Below are 17812 nucleotides of genomic sequence, written 5' to 3' on the forward strand. Positions count from 1 at the left end.
GAGCACAGCTATAGGGGTGAGAGCACAGCTATGGGGGTGAGAGCACAGCTATAGGGATGAGAGCACAGCTATAGGGGTGAGAGCACAGCTATAGGGATGAGAGCACAGCTATAGGGGTGAGAGCACAGCTATAGGGGTGAGAGCACAGCTATAGGGATGAGAGCACAGCTATGGGGATGAGAGCACAGCTATAGGGATGAGAGCACAGCTATGGGGGTGAGAGCACAGCTATGGGGATGAGAGCACAGCTATAGGGGTGAGAGCACAGCTATGGGGTGAGAGCACAGCTATAGGGATGAGAGCACAGCTATGGGGTGAGAGCACAGCTATAGGGGTGAGAGCACAGCTATAGGGATGAGAGCACAGCTATAGGGGTGAGAGCACAGCTATGGGGATGAGAGCACAGCTATGGGGGTGAGAGCACAGCTATGGGGGTGAGAGCACAGCTATGGGGGTGAGAGCACAGCTATAGGGATGAGAGCACAGCTATAGGGGTGAGAGCACAGCTATGGGGATGAGAGCACAGCTATAGGGGTGAGAGCACAGCTATAGGGATGAGAGCACAGCTATGGGGATGAGAGCACAGCTATAGGGGTGAGAGCACAGCTATAGGGATGAGAGCACAGCTATAGGGGTGAGAGCACAGCTATGGGGATGAGAGCACAGCTATGGGGGTGAGAGCACAGCTATGGGGTGAGAGCACAGCTATAGGGGTGAGAGCACAGCTATAGGGATGAGAGCACAGCTATAGAGATGAGAGCACAGCTATGGGGTGAGAGCACAGCTATGGGGATGAGAGCAGAGCTATGGGGGTGAGAGCACAGCTATGGGGGTGAGAGCACAGCTATAGGGATGAGAGCACAGCTATAGGGGTGAGAGCACAGCTATAGGGATGAGAGCACAGCTATAGGGATGAGAGCACAGCTATGGGGATGAGAGCACAGCTATAGGGGTGAGAGCACAGCTATAGGGGTGAGAGCACAGCTATGGGGATGAGAGCACAGCTATAGGGGTGAGAGCACAGCTATGGGGATGAGAGCACAGCTATAGGGGTGAGAGCACAGCTATGGGGTGAGAGCACAGCTATAGGGGTGAGAGCACAGCTATGGGGATGAGAGCACAGCTATAGGGGTGAGAGCACAGCTATAGGGATGAGAGCACAGCTATGGGGTGAGAGCACAGCTATAGGGGTGAGAGCACAGCTATGGGGATGAGAGCACAGCTATAGGGTGAGAGCACAGCTATGGGTGAGAGCACAGCTATGGGGGTGAGAGCACAGCTATAGGGATGAGAGCACAGCTATAGGGGTGAGAGCACAGCTATAGGGATGAGAGCACAGCTATGGGGATGAGAGCACAGCTATAGGGATGAGAGCACAGCTATAGGGGTGAGAGCACAGCTATAGGGATGAGAGCACAGCTATAGAGATGAGAGCACAGCTATGGGGGTGAGAGCACAGCTATGGGGATGAGAGCAGAGCTATGGGGGTGAGAGCACAGCTATGGGGGTGAGAGCACAGCTATAGGGATGAGAGCACAGCTATAGGGGTGAGAGCACAGCTATAGGGGTGAGAGCACAGCTATAGGGATGAGAGCACAGCTATAGGGATGAGAGCACAGCTATAGGGGTGAGAGCACAGCTATAGGGGTGAGAGCACAGCTATGGGGATGAGAGCACAGCTATAGGGGTGAGAGCACAGCTATGGGGATGAGAGCACAGCTATAGGGGTGAGAGCACAGCTATGGGGGTGAGAGCACAGCTATAGGGGTGAGAGCACAGCTATGGGGATGAGAGCACAGCTATAGGGGTGAGAGCACAGCTATAGGGATGAGAGCACAGCTATGGGGGTGAGAGCACAGCTATAGGGGTGAGAGCACAGCTATGGGGATGAGAGCAAAGCTATAGGGGTGAGAGCACAGCTATAGGGGTGAGAGCACAGCTATGGGGGTGAGAGCACAGCTATAGGGATGAGAGCACAGCTATGGGGTGAGAGCACAGCTATGGGGGTGAGAGCACAGCTATAGGGGTGAGAGCACAGCTATAGGGGTGAGAGCACAGCTATGGGGTGAGAGCACAGCTATAGGGATGAGAGCACAGCTATAGGGGTGAGAGCACAGCTATAGGGGTGAGAGCACAGCTATAGGGGTGAGAGCACAGCTATGGGGATGAGAGCACAGCTATAGGGGTGAGAGCACAGCTATGGGGGTGAGAGCACAGCTATAGGGGTGAGAGCACAGCTATGGGGTGAGAGCACAGCTATGGGGGTGAGAGCACAGCTATAGGGATGAGAGCACAGCTATAGGGGTGAGAGCACAGCTATAGGGATGAGAGCACAGCTATGGGGGTGAGAGCACAGCTATAGGGATGAGAGCACAGCTATGGGGTGAGAGCACAGCTATGGGGTGAGAGCACAGCTATAGGGATGAGAGCACAGCTATAGGGATGAGAGCACAGCTATGGGTGAGAGCACAGCTATGGGGTGAGAGCACAGCTATAGGGATGAGAGCACAGCTATAGGGGTGAGAGCACAGCTATAGGGATGAGAGCACAGCTATGGGGGTGAGAGCACAGCTATGGGGTGAGAGCACAGCTATGGGGTGAGAGCACAGCTATAGGGATGAGAGCACAGCTATAGGGATGAGAGCACAGCTATAGGGATGAGAGCACAGCTATAGGGGTGAGAGCACAGCTATGGGGGTGAGAGCACAGCTATAGGGATGAGAGCACAGCTATGGGGGTGAGAGCACAGCTATAGGGATGAGAGCACAGCTATAGGGGTGAGAGCACAGCTATGGGGATGAGAGCACAGCTATAGGGGTGAGAGCACAGCTATGGGGATGAGAGCACAGCTATGGGGGTGAGAGCACAGCTATGGGGATGAGAGCACAGCTATAGGGGTGAGAGCACAGCTATGGGGATGAGAGCACAGCTATAGGGGTGAGAGCACAGCTATAGGGGTGAGAGCACAGCTATGGGGATGAGAGCACAGCTATGGGGTGAGAGCACAGCTATGGGGATGAGAGCACAGCTATGGGGGTGAGAGCACAGCTATGGGGATGAGAGCACAGCTATAGGGGTGAGAGCACAGCTATAGGGATGAGAGCACAGCTATGGGGGTGAGAGCACAGCTATAGGGGTGAGAGCACAGCTATGGGGATGAGAGCACAGCTATAGGGGTGAGAGCACAGCTATGGAGTGAGAGCACAGCTATGGGGGTGAGAGCACAGCTATAGGGATGAGAGCACAGCTATGGGGTGAGAGCACAGCTATGGGGGTGAGAGCACAGCTATAGGGGGTGAAAACACAGCTATAGGGGTGAGAGCACAGCTATGGGGGTGAGAGCACAGCTATAGGGATGAGAGCACAGCTATAGGGGTGAGAGCACAGCTGTAGGGGTGAGAGCACAGCTATAGGGGTGAGAGCACAGCTATGGGGATGAGAGCACAGCTATAGGGGTGAGAGCACAGCTATGGGGGTGAGAGCACAGCTATAGGGGTGAGAGCACAGCTATGGAGTGAGAGCACAGCTATGGGGGTGAGAGCACAGCTATAGGGATGAGAGCACAGCTATAGGGGTGAGAGCACAGCTATAGGGATGAGAGCACAGCTATGGGGGTGAGAGCACAGCTATAGGGATGAGAGCACAGCTATGGAGTGAGAGCACAGCTATGGGGGTGAGAGCACAGCTATAGGGATGAGAGCACAGCTATAGGGATGAGAGCACAGCTATGGAGTGAGAGCACAGCTATGGGGGTGAGAGCACAGCTATAGGGATGAGAGCACAGCTATAGGGGTGAGAGCACAGCTATAGGGATGAGAGCACAGCTATAGGGATGAGAGCACAGCTATGGGGATGAGAGCACAGCTATGGGGGTGAGAGCACAGCTATGGGGGTGAGAGCACAGCTATGGAGTGAGAGCACAGCTATAGGGATGAGAGCACAGCTATAGGGATGAGAGCACAGCTATAGGGATGAGAGCACAGCTATAGGGGTGAGAGCACAGCTATGGGGGTGAGAGCACAGCTATAGGGATGAGAGCACAGCTATGGGGGTGAGAGCACAGCTATAGGGGTGAGAGCACAGCTATGGGGATGAGAGCACAGCTATAGGGGTGAGAGCACAGCTATGGGGATGAGAGCACAGCTATAGGGATGAGAGCACAGCTATGGGGATGAGAGCACAGCTATAGGGGTGAGAGCACAGCTATAGGGATGAGAGCACAGCTATAGGGGTGAGAGCACAGCTATAGGGGTGAGAGCACAGCTATGGGGATGAGAGCACAGCTATAGGGGTGAGAGCACAGCTATAGGGGTGAGAGCACAGCTATGGGGATGAGAGCACAGCTATGGGGTGAGAGCACAGCTATAGGGATGAGAGCACAGCTATAGGGGTGAGAGCACAGCTATAGGGATGAGAGCACAGCTATAGGGGTGAGAGCACAGCTATGGGGATGAGAGCACAGCTATGGGGTGAGAGCACAGCTATAGGGATGAGAGCACAGCTATGGGGTGAGAGCACAGCTATAGGGGGTGAAAGCACAGCTATAGGGGTGAGAGCACAGCTATAGGGGTGAGAGCACAGCTATAGGGGGTGAAAGCACAGCTATGGGGGTGAGAGCACAGCTATGGGGGTGAGAGCACAGCTATAGGGGTGAGAGCACAGCTATGGGGATGAGAGCACAGCTATGGGGATGAGAGCACAGCTATAGGGATGAGAGCACAGCTATAGGGGTGAGAGCACAGCTATAGGGATGAGAGCACAGCTATAGGGGTGAGAGCACAGCTATAGGGGGTGAAAGCACAGCTATAGGGGTGAGAGCACAGCTATAGGGGTGAGAGCACAGCTATAGGGATGAGAGCACAGCTATAGGGGTGAGAGCACAGCTATAGGGATGAGAGCACAGCTATAGGGGTGAGAGCACAGCTATAGGGGTGAGAGCACAGCTATGGGGGTGAGAGCACAGCTATAGGGGTGAGAGCACAGCTATAGGGGTGAGAGCACAGCTATAGGGATGAGAGCACAGCTATAGGGGTGAGAGCACAGCTATAGGGATGAGAGCTCAGCTATAGGGGTGAGAGCACAGCTATGGGGGTGAGAGCACAGCTATAGGGGTGAGAGCACAGCTATGGGGATGAGAGCACAGCTATGGGGTGAGAGCACAGCTATGGGATGAGAGCACAGCTATGGGGTGAGAGCACAGCTATGGGGATGAGAGCACAGCTATGGGGTGAGAGCACAGCTATAGGGATGAGAGCACAGCTATGGGGGTGAGAGCACAGCTATGGGGGTGAGAGCACAGCTATAGGGATGAGAGCACAGCTATGGGGGTGAGAGCACAGCTATGGGGGTGAGAGCACAGCTATAGGGATGAGAGCACAGCTATGGGGGTGGGAGCACAGCTATGGGGTGAGAGCACAGCTATGGGGATGAGAGCACAGCTATGGGGGTGAGAGCACAGCTATGGGGGTGAGAGCACAGCTATAGGGATGAGAGCACAGCTATAGGGGTGAGAGCACAGCTATAGGGGTGAGAGCACAGCTATAGGGGGTGAGAGCACAGCTATGGGGGTGAGAGCACAGCTGTAGGGGTGAGAGCACAGCTATGGGGGTGAGAGCACAGCTGTAGGGGTGAGAGCACAGCTATAGGGATGAGAGCACAGCTATAGGGATGAGAGCACAGCTATGGGGGTGAGAGCACAGCTATAGGGGTGAGAGCACAGCTATAGGGATGAGAGCACAGCTATAGGGATGAGAGCACAGCTATGGGGATGAGAGCACAGCTATAGGGATGAGAGCACAGCTATAGGGGTGAGAGCACAGCTATAGGGATGAGAGCACAGCTATGGGGATGAGAGCACAGCTATGGGGGTGAGAGCACAGCTATAGGGGTGAGAGCACAGCTATAGGGGGTGAGAGCACAGCTATGGGGTGAGAGCACAGCTATGGGGGTGAGAGCACAGCTATAGGGGGTGAAAACACAGCTATAGGGGTGAGAGCACAGCTATGGGGGTGAGAGCACAGCTATAGGGATGAGAGCACAGCTATGGGGGTGAGAGCACAGCTATAGGGATGAGAGCACAGCTATGGGGATGAGAGCACAGCTATAGGGGTGAGAGCACAGCTATGGGGATGAGAGCACAGCTATAGGGATGAGAGCACAGCTATAGGGGTGAGAGCACAGCTATGGGGGTGAGAGCACAGCTATAGGGGTGAGAGCACAGCTATAGGGATGAGAGCACAGCTATAGGGGTGAGAGCACAGCTATGGGGGTGAGAGCACAGCTATAGAGATGAGAGCACAGCTATGGGGATGAGAGCACAGCTATAGGGATGAGAGCACAGCTATAGGGGTGAGAGCACAGCTATGGGGGTGAGAGCACAGCTATGGGGGTGAGAGCACAGCTATAGGGATGAGAGCACAGCTATAGGGGTGAGAGCACAGCTATGGGGATGAGAGCACAGCTGTGGGGGTGAGAGCACAGCTATAGGGGTGAGTGCACAGTTATGGGGGTGAGAGCACAGCTATAGGGGCTTTGTGCAGGGGGGCAGGGGATACGTGACATGGTAGGGACACCTCAAGACATCCTGCCCCACAGGCAGAGCCTGACTCCACACCTCCTTCAGCCTGCCAGCGCCAGGCTCTTAACTCTTAAGGCCACTGTAACGTGAGCACTCAGAGCTCAAACGTGGCTCAAGGAGCCGCCTCCCCGCCAGCCCCGTTCCTCCGCGTTCCGCAGGCCCCGGTGCTTCCCCCCCAGCCGCCCGGCGGCCCCTATCGATTTGTATTTAGGCGAATAATTAAATATTTATTTTCACTTTGTTAAGCTCGGGAGGTCGGAGCCCGCAGAAAAGCGCCACGGCAGGAAAATCGATGCCTGCCTGGGTTTGCGGCCGCTGGATAGCGCCTCCCGCGCCCCCGGCTGGGTGTCACACCGGCAGTGGTGCCCCTGGCTGTGTGTCACCCCAGCAGAGGTGCCCCTGGTTGGGTGTCACGCCTGTGGAGGTGTCCCTGGCTGGGTGTCACACCGGCAGCGTGCCACCAGCTGGGTGTCACACCGGCAGCGGTGGCCCCAGCTCGGTGTCACACCAGCAGTGGTGCCCCTGGTTGGGTGTCACACCAGTAGCGGTACCCCCGGTCTGGATGTCACACAGGCATTGGTGCCGCTGGTTGGATGTCACACCGGCAGGGGTACCCTGGGCTGCGTGTCACACCAGCAGCGGTACCCCCGGGCTGGATGTCACACAGGCATTGGTGCCCCTGTTTGGGTGTCACACCGGCAGGGGTACCCTGGGCTGCATGTCACACCAGCAGCGGTATCCCCGGGCTGGATGTCACACAGGCATTGGTGCCCCTGGTTGGGTGTCACACCAGCAGGGGTGCCCCGATTCAGTGTCACACCGGCAGGGGTGCCCCCTGGCTGGGTGTCACACTGGCAGTGGAGCCCCTAGATGGGTGTCACCCCAGCAGAGGTGCCCTTGGTTGGGTGTCACGCCAGCAGAGGTGTCTCCGGCTGCTGCCCCCAGCATACCCCAACCCCAGCCTCACTCACCCCTGGCAGTGTCTTCTGCTCATGCAGGGCACTCTGTGCCTTCAGGGCCGAGTCGCGGGCGCAGTAGGTGAGGAAGGCACAGCCTGCGGAGACAAGGGAGAGGGCATCAGCGGCCAGCCTGGCCCCACCGCAGAGCCCTGGGCATCTGGAGAGTGAGAGGTGCCACAGCACCCTGGCACCCAGCACCCTGGCACTGTCACGTCTGGCACCCTGGCACTGTGGCACCCGGAACCCTGGTACCTTGGCACTCAACACTCTGGCATCCAGCACCTCAGCACCCTGGCACACTGGTGCTTGGGCACTCAACATCTGTGCAGCCAGGACCCAGGAACCCTGGCACTGTGGTATCTGGCACCTTGACGCCCTGGTATCCTGGCACCCTGGGCCCTGTTATTCAGCACACTGACAGCATGGCAACCTGGCACACAGTACACCAGCACCCTGGTACCCGGTGCTGTGGCATCCAGCACCTGAGCACTCTGGCACTGTGGGATCCAGCACCTCAGCGCCCTGGTATTCTGGCACCCTGGGCCCTATTATCCAGTACACTAGCATCATGGCACCCTGGCACTATGACATCTGGCACCCTGCCACCATGGCATCTGGCACACTGGTGCTCTGGCACTCAGTATCTGTGCAGCCAGCATGGTATCCAGGACCGAAGCACCCTGGCACTGTGGTATCCAGCACCCCAGCACCTTGACGTCCTGGTATCCTGGCACCCTGGGCCCTGTTATTCAGCACAATGGCACCATGGCAACCTGACATACATCACGCCAGCAACGTGGCATCCTCGTGCCCTGGCAGCCAGCACCTGAGCAATATGGCACCGTGGCATCCAGCACCTCAGCACCCTGGTATCCTGGCACCCTGAACCCTATCATCCAGTGATAGGGTCACTGGATCATCCATGGCACCCAGAACCCTGGCACTCTGGCACTGTGACATCTGGCACCGTGGCATTGAGAACCCTGGCACCTTAGTACATTGGCATTCAACATTCTGTCATGCAGCACCCTGGCACTATGGCATCTGGCATGCTGGTGCTTGGGCACTCAATCCCTGTGCAACCAGCACCCTAGCATCCCGGTATCCTGGCACCCTGGACCACGACATCCAGCACCTCAGCACCCTAGCATCCTCATATCCTGGCACTCTGGACCCTATTATCCAGTACAATGGCACCATGGCAACCTGGCATACAGCATGCCAGCACCCTGGTTTCCTGGTGCCCTGACACCCTGTCATTCTGGTATCCTGGCACCCTATTTTCCAGCACACTGGCACCATATCACTCTGCCACACAGCACCCCAGCACCCAGTGCCCTGGCAGTGAACACCCTTGCATGCCACACCAGGGCACACTGGCATTCAGCACCCAAGGGCACTAACACCATGGCATTCAGCACCTCAGCACCCTTGCATGATGGTGTCCTGGTAACATGGTCCCTGATAACCAGCACCCTGGCACACAACATTCCAGCATCCTGATGCCCTTGCATCCAGCACCCTGGTATCCTCACACCCTGCACCCTGATACCCAGCAGAGCAGCACCATGGCACCCTGGCATCCAGCATTCTGGCACTCTGACATCCAGCACTTCAGCACCCTAGCACCCTGGCATTTGGCACCCTAGCACTATAGCATCCAGCACCCCAGCACCCTGACTTCCGGTACCCTGGAACTTGGCAACCTGGCACTGTGGTATCCAGCAGCCCAGCACCCTGGCATCCAACATTTTGACAATCTGACATCCAGCACTCCAGCATCCTGGTACCCTGGCATTTGGCACCCTAGCACTATAGCATCCAGCACCCCAGCACCCTGACTTCCGGTACCCTGGAACTTGGCAACCTGGCACTGTGGTATCCAGAGCCCAGCACCCTATCTTTCAGCACCCTGGTATCCTGGCACTTGGCAACCTGGCACTATGGCATCCAGCAGTCCAGTACCCTAGCATCCAGCACTCTGACATTCTGGCATCCAGCACTTCGTCACCTTAGCACCCTGTACCCTGGCATTTGGCAACCTGGCACTGTGGCATCCAGCAGTCCAACACCCTGACTTCCAGCACACTGCTAGTCTTGGCACCCTGACATCCACTACCCTGGCACCCCGACATCACTACCCTGGCACCCTAACATCCATTACCCTGGCTCCCTGACATGCAGCGTACCAGCAGCATCCTGGCATCCTGGTATCCTAGCAACCTGACATCCAGGATATCAGCATGCTATGATCCTGCACGCCAGCACCCTGGCACCCAAGGTGGGCACCGCTGCAGGCAGCGCCCGGAGCTCAGCCCCAAAACCAGGCTGAGCGATCCGGCTGCAGACGGGCGGCGGGACGAGGGAAGGAGCAGGCAGCACCCCGGCAGCGGCGCTCCAGTGCCCCGCTGCCGGGAGAGGCGCAGCCGAAGCCCGGTTGGGAAGCAGCTCTCCAGGCGTCGAGGCCGCGCGTCCCGGGGCTCGCTCGCCGCCATGCTTCTCCTCCTCCTCGGGGTGAGCCCGGCGAGGCCAGGCGCTCCGGCTCCTCCGACATCGCGCTGCTTCGGGAAGGAGGAATCCGCCTGGGGTGAGGTTTTCCCACGCTGACTCACGCTGCCGAGCCGCTGGCTCGCCCGGGGCTGCTGACGACGAGCGAGCCTCGGGGGCCCGGGGATTCGGTTCTCTACCGTTCCCGCGGGAGCATCCTGGGTTCCCGTGCCACTTGCCGCCACGCTGCTCCCTCCCCGAGGGCTCTCCTTTCCCCTCCCCCCCCCCCCTTACAATTTGCTAGGGTCACATCCAAAAGTGATATTAAAACAGCAGCAAAACAGTTTCCCTTCAACAAAGTAAATATTTAATGAATAAAATTGACATTGATGCATTTTTAATATTGGCACAATTAAATCCGCCAGCTGATTAAGTATTAATAACTCTTAATAAGTACAATCAGTGTGCCTGGGAGGAGAGGGAGCGTGGCAGTGGGGTGGTGGGACACACACACACACACAGACCCCAAAGGTGGGGTCCCTCGGCCGCTTTGGGGTGCTGGGGACATCTGCCCTCACGGGGAGCAAGGAGAGATTCCCCCCCTGGTTAACCATTAGCCCGCGGAGAGCAGAGGCCAGCGCTGGAGCTCGCCTCAGTCCCGGTGCCATTTCCAGTGTTTACCAAGCTGGAATCCTGTTGGCTTCCTCCTCTCTGCTTTTTTTTTTTTTTTTTCCCCCGCTTTTCTCCTGCAGGCAACAAGGTGGCCGGCGCCTGGGTGTTGTGGAGAAGTTCGGGAGGGCCGGAGCGGGAGCGGTGCCGCTCCGGAGGCCGGCGGGGAGGGTGGATGCCATTCAAATCACAGGAGCGGCCGCAAGCAAATCCCAGCTCTGGGCCGCTGCAGTTGAAGCCTTGAGCTGGAGGAAGAGCCCAAGGGGGGCCTGCGAGGTGCAAATCCCCTTGTTCGGGCACAGAAGCAGCTTTGGAGGTGTTTTGGAGGCTGAGAAGGATGGAGTCCAGGATGGAAAGCTCCAAGGCCAAAGGGCACCGAGGCAGCAGGAGCTGCGAGCTGCAAATTTCGGCTCCCTGGCCGAAGCGGGCATTGCCTGTGGCACAGGGGCTTGGTGACAGTGTGTGGAGGATCCTGTCCAGGTGAAACCTGGGGTGCCCTGCCCCTGCTCCAGCCCCGTGGACCCCAGCTCACAGACATGTGGCCAATGAAGACCTCGGCGGTGCACACATGAGCCCTTCGCTGTGACAGGGCTCAAGGTACCAGGTGCTCTGCACCCCATGCCAGGGTGGCAGCCAGGCCAGCAGTGACCCTGGGGGGTCCTGCCAGGTCACAGAGGCTTGGGGCATGGTGAAGGCAGGGAGTGAACAGATGCTGCCCCCATCCATGAGGGGTGTCTATATCTAAAGTGGGTGCCTCCATTCCAGGGCTGAAATTCACACAGGTGCTCCAATGCCAGACAGGCGCCCCCAACCCAGGTGGGTGCTCTAAACACCCCAGGCCTGGGGTGCTCTGACCCCAAGGCAGATGGCAGCTCCCAACCCCAGGTAGGCACCTGAATCCTGAGTGGGTGCTCCCACTTCAGGCAGGTGTCCCCATCCTAGGGGCACTTCCACCTTAGGTGCTTCAGGGGTGCCCCAGTCTTAGGGGGGGCACACATCAGTATACCCCTACTGTGATGCTCCATACCAGAGTGACCATACAAGGCTGACCAATACCAAAGTGCCTCCACCTCAGGAGTACCTTCACGTCAGAGATGCTCCATACTGAGGTGCCTCATAACAGGGTACCTCCCCCTCAGGGGTACTCCAGACTAGGGTGCCCAGCCTCAGGCATACCTCCACCTCACTGGTACCTTCACATCAGGGGCATCCCCACTTCACAGGTATCTCAACCCAGAGATGCTCTACACTTGGGTGCCCCAACTGAGAAGCTCCCCACATCAGGGTGTCCTACCTCCATCTCAGGGTTGCCCCTACCTCAGAAATGCCCTGGACCAGAGTGCCCCCCCAGCCATGGGTACCTCTAGATCAGGGATGTCGCACCTCAGGCTGTTCCACCTCAGCACGTCTCACTTCAGAGGTGCATCACCTCACGGCTGCCCCACCTCAGTGCATCCCACTTCAGGGGTACCCCTACCTCGGGGATGCCCCACCTTGAGGCATCCCACCTCAGGGATGCTCCACACCTGAGGGATGTCTTACCTCAAGGCATCCCATGTTGGGGGCACCCCTGCCTGAGGGGTGTCCACCTCAGGGGCATCTCACCTCAAGGGTACCCCGGCCTCGGGGGTGTCCCCTTTCAGGGGTACTCCTGCCTCGAGGTGTCCCACCTCAGGGGTCCCACCTCAGGTGCCCCGCAGCGGGGTGCTCCACCTCAGGGCGTCCCGCCTGACGGGGTCCCCCCGCGCCAGGGTGCCCCCCGTACCTTTGTGCATGCCGGTGAAGCGATCCTTGAGGACGGTGAGCTCGTAGATTCGGCCGAACTCCTCGAAGAGCGGCTTGAGGTCGCTCTCCTCCAGGTTGCGCGGGATCTGCCCCACGAACAGCTTGATGGCGTCGTGATCCTTCATGGCGATGGCGCCGGGCGGGCGGCTCAGCCCGTTCACCCGGCCGCTGTTCGCGGTGCTGAACGCCGCCCCCGCCTCCGCCGCCGCCGCCGCCGCCACGCCGCTGCCCGCCGCGGCCATGGCCCCGCTCCGCCGCCGCCGCCGCCGCCGCTGCGGGAGGCGCCCGCCGCCCCGCCCCGCCCCGCCCCGCTCGGAACCGTTCGGAACCGCTCGGCTCGGCCCGGGCCTGGCTGCTCGCAGCGCCCCACCCACCCCTGTGACGCCACAGCCCGCCCAGCCCCCGGCCAGACTCACGCTCATTAGCATAATGAGGCAGAGACGGCCAATCGCCAGAGGAGGCTGCAGGTGGGGCGGGGCGCGCCCGGTCCGCCCTCTGCTGCCCCCTTGCGGGCCGCCCCTACCCCCGCGGCGGGGCGGGCCGAGGGGCCGGGCCCTGCTCCCCGCGGCCCTCAGTAGGCTCCAGGAGGAACAGCGCCGCTCATCCTCGCCGTCCGCCCCCGCGGAGCGAGCTTTGAAGGCGCGGAAAAGCCTCACGAGGGGCAGCTGGTGTACTTCGTAGCATTGCTCCCCCCGACGCTGCCCCGCTTGGCCCCTTGGGGCTGTCCCAAAATTGAGGGAGGAGGAGGGAAAGCGCCTCCCTCCTGCGCCCCCCAGCACCTGAAATGTCTGTAATTAGACCGCAGGGCATCACTGCCTGCTGCGGGCGTTAATTAATCACAGCCAGAGCAGCACAGGGAGTGCCCGGCTTCCCCGGGCCGCTGCCACGCGTGTGTAAGTGTGTGTGCACGCAGCTGCAAGCATGTGCAAGTGGGGGGAGGGGGGTCTATGCTGAGCTTGTGCAGGGGGTGTGCCAGCATGTGAGTGGGTACCTGTGTCTGCTGGTGCCCATGAACATGTGTGAGCCAGCATGTGAGTGGGTACCTGTGTCTGCTGGTGCCCATGAACATGTGTGTGCCAGCATGTGAGTGGGTACCTGTGTCTGCTGGTGCCCATGAACATGTGTGAGCCAGCATGTGAGTGGGTACCTGTGTCTGCTGGTGCCCATGAACATGTGTGAGCCAGCATGTGAGTGGGTACCTGTGTCAGCTAGTGCCCATGAACATGTGTGTGCCAGCATGTGAGTGGGTACCTGTGTTTGCTGGTGCCCATGAACATGTGTGTGCCAGCATGTGAGTGGGTACCTGTGTCTGCGGGTGCCCATGAACATGTGTGTGCCAGCATGTGAGTGGGTACCTGTGTCTGCTGGTGCCCATGAACGTGTGTGTGCCAGCATGTGAGTGGGTACCTGTGTTTGCTGGTGCTGTACTCCTGCTGTGTGCCAGGTGGGCACCCAGGGTAGGTTTGTGGGGCACGGAGCCATACTCCTGCTGTGAGCCAGGTGGGCACCCAGGGGTGGGTTTGGGGGGCATGGAGCTGTACTCCTGCCGTGAGGCAGGTGGGCACCCAAGGGTGGGTTTGGGGGCCAGAGAGCCATACTCCTGCTGTGAGCCAGGTGGGCACCCAGGGGTGGGTTTGGGGGGCACGGAGCCGTACTCCTGCCGCACGCCGGGGGCTGGCCGGCTGCTCCTCGCCGCCGCTTGAGTTTATTTTTAACGCCGTTGGTCCCGAGTGATTCACACAGTGCCTGTTCCCTGCTCCCCAGCAAGCTTTCCGCGACCGAAATAGCTGCTCTGGAAGGAAGGGGCCGGGCGGCGAGGCCACACCGGGGACCAGCAGGGGCATTCTGTCCCCGCCCCCGGGAATCCCGGCATGAACCCGGCTGAAGGTGGAGCCAAGGGACCCCCCCAGGATGGTGCTTTTGGGGAGAGGGTGGTGGTGACGCTCCAGAAAGGAGGATTGTGGGCTGGTATTTAACCTGAGTCAGAGCAATCCCAGGCACCGATATAGGCTGGGCAGGGACTGGCTGGAGAGCAGCGCTGCAGAAAAGGCCTTGGGGGTGCTGGGGGATGAGAAGCTCAGCAGGAGCCAGCAGTGAGCACTTGCAGCCCAGAGAGCCAAGCAGAGCCTGGGCTGCAGCAAGAGAAGTGTGGCCAGCAGGGCCAGGGAGGGGATTCTGCCCCTCTGCTCCACTCTGCTCAGACCACACCTGGAGCTCTGGGTCCAGTTCTGGAGCCTCTGTTCCAGGAAGGCTCTGGAGGTGCTGGAAGGTGTCCAGAGAAGGGCCACGAGGAGGAGCAGAGGGCTGGAGCTGCTCTGCTCTGGAGACAGACTGAGAGAGTTGGGGTTGTGCAGTCTGGAGAAAAGAAGGCTCTAAGGAGACCTTCTTGTGGCCTTCCAGGGTCTTGGGGGGGCTCCAAGAAAGCTGGGGAGGGACTTTTTAAGGTGTCAGATAGTGACAGGACTGGGGGGAATGGAACAAAACTAGAAAGGAGTAGATTCAGATTGGATGTTAGGAAGAAATTCTTCCCCAGGAGGGTGGTGAGACACTGGCACAGGTTGCCCAGGGAGGTGGTGGAAGCCTCATGCCTGGAGGTTTTTGCAGCCAGGCTGGATGTGGCTGTGAGCAACCTGCTGTAGTGAGAGTGGCAGGGGGGTTGGAACTGGCTGATCCTTGAAGTCCCTTCCAACCCTGACAATTCTGTGATTCTGTGACAGGCAGAGCGAGGGCAGGGAGCTGGGGTGTGGTGAAGAGCTCCTTAGCATGCAGAGTACCCTCCCCCTAGGGCCAGGTTCCCCTTGCCCAGTGTCAATGGCAGCAGCTCCCCACAGTGACTAAAGCACCTGGAGAATGCACCAATTTACAGCTGTTGGGTAAGAGGAAAGGAAAAAAAAAAGGGAAAACCACAGCTTTCAAAAATAGGAGGTGATATTAACCCCCCTGCTTCTGTGCATGGCACACCCCCAGAGCACAAAGAGCACTTTATGGCATTTCAGCTGTCCTGTCCTCAGAGCAGCCATGCACTGAGGGAGCAGACACCCAAGGCTGCCAGGCCTGGAGCCCAGCACTGGAGGCCTTCAACCTGGACCAGGAGAGAAAGCTTCTGCTCCATAAACATCTGAGGCATTTGGGCCATAGAGCAATGCTTGCCAGAGCCAAGCCCAACAGAGGCCCTGGAGCTGATGGGTGGCAGCAGCAGAAGTGGGGTGAGAGCACAAGATCTCCTCCCAGGGGCAGGAGCCTCTGAGCATTTGCTGACCGGCACTGCTGGCTCCCTCTGCTCCGCCTGAAACGCAGGACAGAACTCACCACCAAAACACCAGAGAGAAGGGGGATGAGTGCTCCCCACAGACCTGCAGGAAGCAGAGGAGCACATTCCCCCAGGGCACAAGGCAGAGGGGGATGAGTGCTCCCCACAGACCTGGAGGAAGCAGAGGAGCACATTCCCCCAGGACACAAGGCAGAGGAAGGCAGCTGTTCCCCTCCCACCCTGAAAAGAGGGGAAAAAATATCCCTCTTTCCCCCAAATCTGACTAAACTTCCCTGGTCCAGAGGGACCATGGAAGAGGTCCCTGGTCCAGGGCCCACGACCCTCCCCTCTCACTCTCTATGATGTATCACTTCCAGGGAGCAGGGGAAAGAAGTGTGAGAGTCAACAACAACTGGATTTTAATTCAAAATTAATTCCATCTCTTTAATGTCAAGTTCAAGAGAAGGCTGCCAGCTCCAACAGCAACTCTCACCTCATATAAAACCTCAGACAATGGTGCCACCAACCAGGATTTCTCCCTAAGAGATCCAGCTGGGCAATGCAGCAACCCTGACAGTCAATGGACAAGACCACCACTCTCTCCTCCAAGGAAAACTCTATCCAAATCCAATCCTTCTGGATGTAGGAGAACTGGAACTCATAGAATCAGAGAATGGTCCAGGCTGGAAGAGACCTCCAAAGCTCATCCAGTCCAACCCCCCTGCAGGCAGCAGGGACATCCCCAACTGGATCAGGTTGCTCTGGGCCTTGTTGAGCCTCACCTTGAATATCTCCAGGGATGAAGCCTCAACCACCTCCCTGGGCAACCTGTTCAGTGTTCCATCACCCTCATAATAAAGAGCTTGTTCCTCACATCCAATCTCAATCTGCTCTGCTCTAGTTTGAAGCCATTGCCCCTGGTCCTGTCCCTGCAGGCCTCTGCAAACAGTCTCTGCATCCTTCTTGTAGCTCCCTTCAGGTACTGGCAGGCTGCTATTAGGTCTCTCCGGAGCCTTCTCCAGGCTGAACACCCCCAGCTCCCTCAGCCTGTCCTTGTAGCAGAGCTGCTCCAACTCCCTGATCACTTTTGTGGCCTTCCTCTGGACCCTCTCCATCAGGTCCATGTCCTTCTGTATTGAGGGCTCCAGGCCTGCACACAGTACTCGAGGTGAGGTCTGAGCAGAGCAGAGCAAAGTGGCAGAATCACCTCTCTGGCTCTGCTGGTGACACATCTTTTGATGCAGCCCAGGATATGATTTGCCTTCTGGGCTGCAAGCTCCCCAGCCCCAGGACAACACAGCAGAAGGAGGATCTGTTGGCCATATCCTGAGTAGAGGTGAAAGCTAATGGAAGAGCTGAGCACTGACTCCATAATATCCACACAATGCTCAGCTCAATGGGTGTGAAGTCTCCTTGGACAGGCTTCAGGATTTCTTCTTCTGTGGAGAATCCAGAGGAGGAGGTGGCAGCAGCCAGGGTTTGGGGCAGCAGAGATGATGGCTTGCAGGTGAGAAATGCGGGAGACAGAGACAAGGAGAGCACTACCACAACGCTGACCCAAGCTGCTACATGGAAGGCCCCAGAAGCAAAACTAAGGTCACCAGATGGTAGCATCCTGGCCCAATCAGGTGTGGACAGTGAGAAGTCAAGGTAGGAACACCCACACCTTCTCCGCATCTCTCTGCAGGGACGGATCCTGAGACAGCAGCAGAGGCTAAACACAATTTCTCCAGCTGAGCAGACACCCAGCCAGTGGCCAGAGCCAAAGGATGTTGCTCCAAGAGGGTCTCTGGACCCATCTCCTTGCTCACAGTAACCCTGGCACAGTGTCCCAAGCCCCAGCTGAGCATGCAAAGGCAGCACCTTTTTCCTCTTTAGGGTCATTTATTTATAGATTTAAAGAAGTAAAAATAGAAAAAGAGGTGAAGAGTGCACACCATGGGGAGAAAAAAAGTTAATCAGAGCAGAAGCTGGGGGTGGGGAGGGTGGGATGGGAAGGGTCCCTCTGGCAGGCCAACAGCTTTGGAGAGAGGGGGAATGGATTCCTCCTGTGTGCACAACGCCAAGGGCAGAGGGACCCTCCCC

General features: G+C 58.2%; 1 protein-coding gene across 46 annotated transcripts in view; it reads right to left on the reverse strand.

Annotated features, from left to right (window-relative positions):
* The window catches only part of CELF6 (CUGBP Elav-like family member 6), a 57803-nt gene extending 45084 nt beyond the window's left edge, over window positions 1–12719 (reverse strand). For 44 of the 46 annotated variants that reach the window (XM_054388293.1, XM_054388279.1, XM_054388310.1 and 41 more), the window contains exons 1-2: window positions 12458–12602; window positions 7549–7631 (exon numbers count right to left, since the gene is read on the reverse strand). In XM_054388293.1, the coding sequence (XP_054244268.1) occupies window positions 7549–7631; window positions 12458–12602 (228 nt within the window). Of the gene's footprint in view, window positions 1–7548; window positions 7632–12457 lie in introns of all 46 variants that reach the window. The other 2 variants (XM_054388267.1, XM_054388315.1) reach the window with 2 other exon arrangements.
* Window positions 12720–17812: the final 5093 nt, after the last annotated feature.

The sequence above is a fragment of the Indicator indicator genome, chromosome 16 (assembly GCF_027791375.1).
Source record: "Indicator indicator isolate 239-I01 chromosome 16, UM_Iind_1.1, whole genome shotgun sequence".
In the NCBI taxonomy this organism is placed as follows: domain Eukaryota; kingdom Metazoa; phylum Chordata; class Aves; order Piciformes; family Indicatoridae; genus Indicator; species Indicator indicator.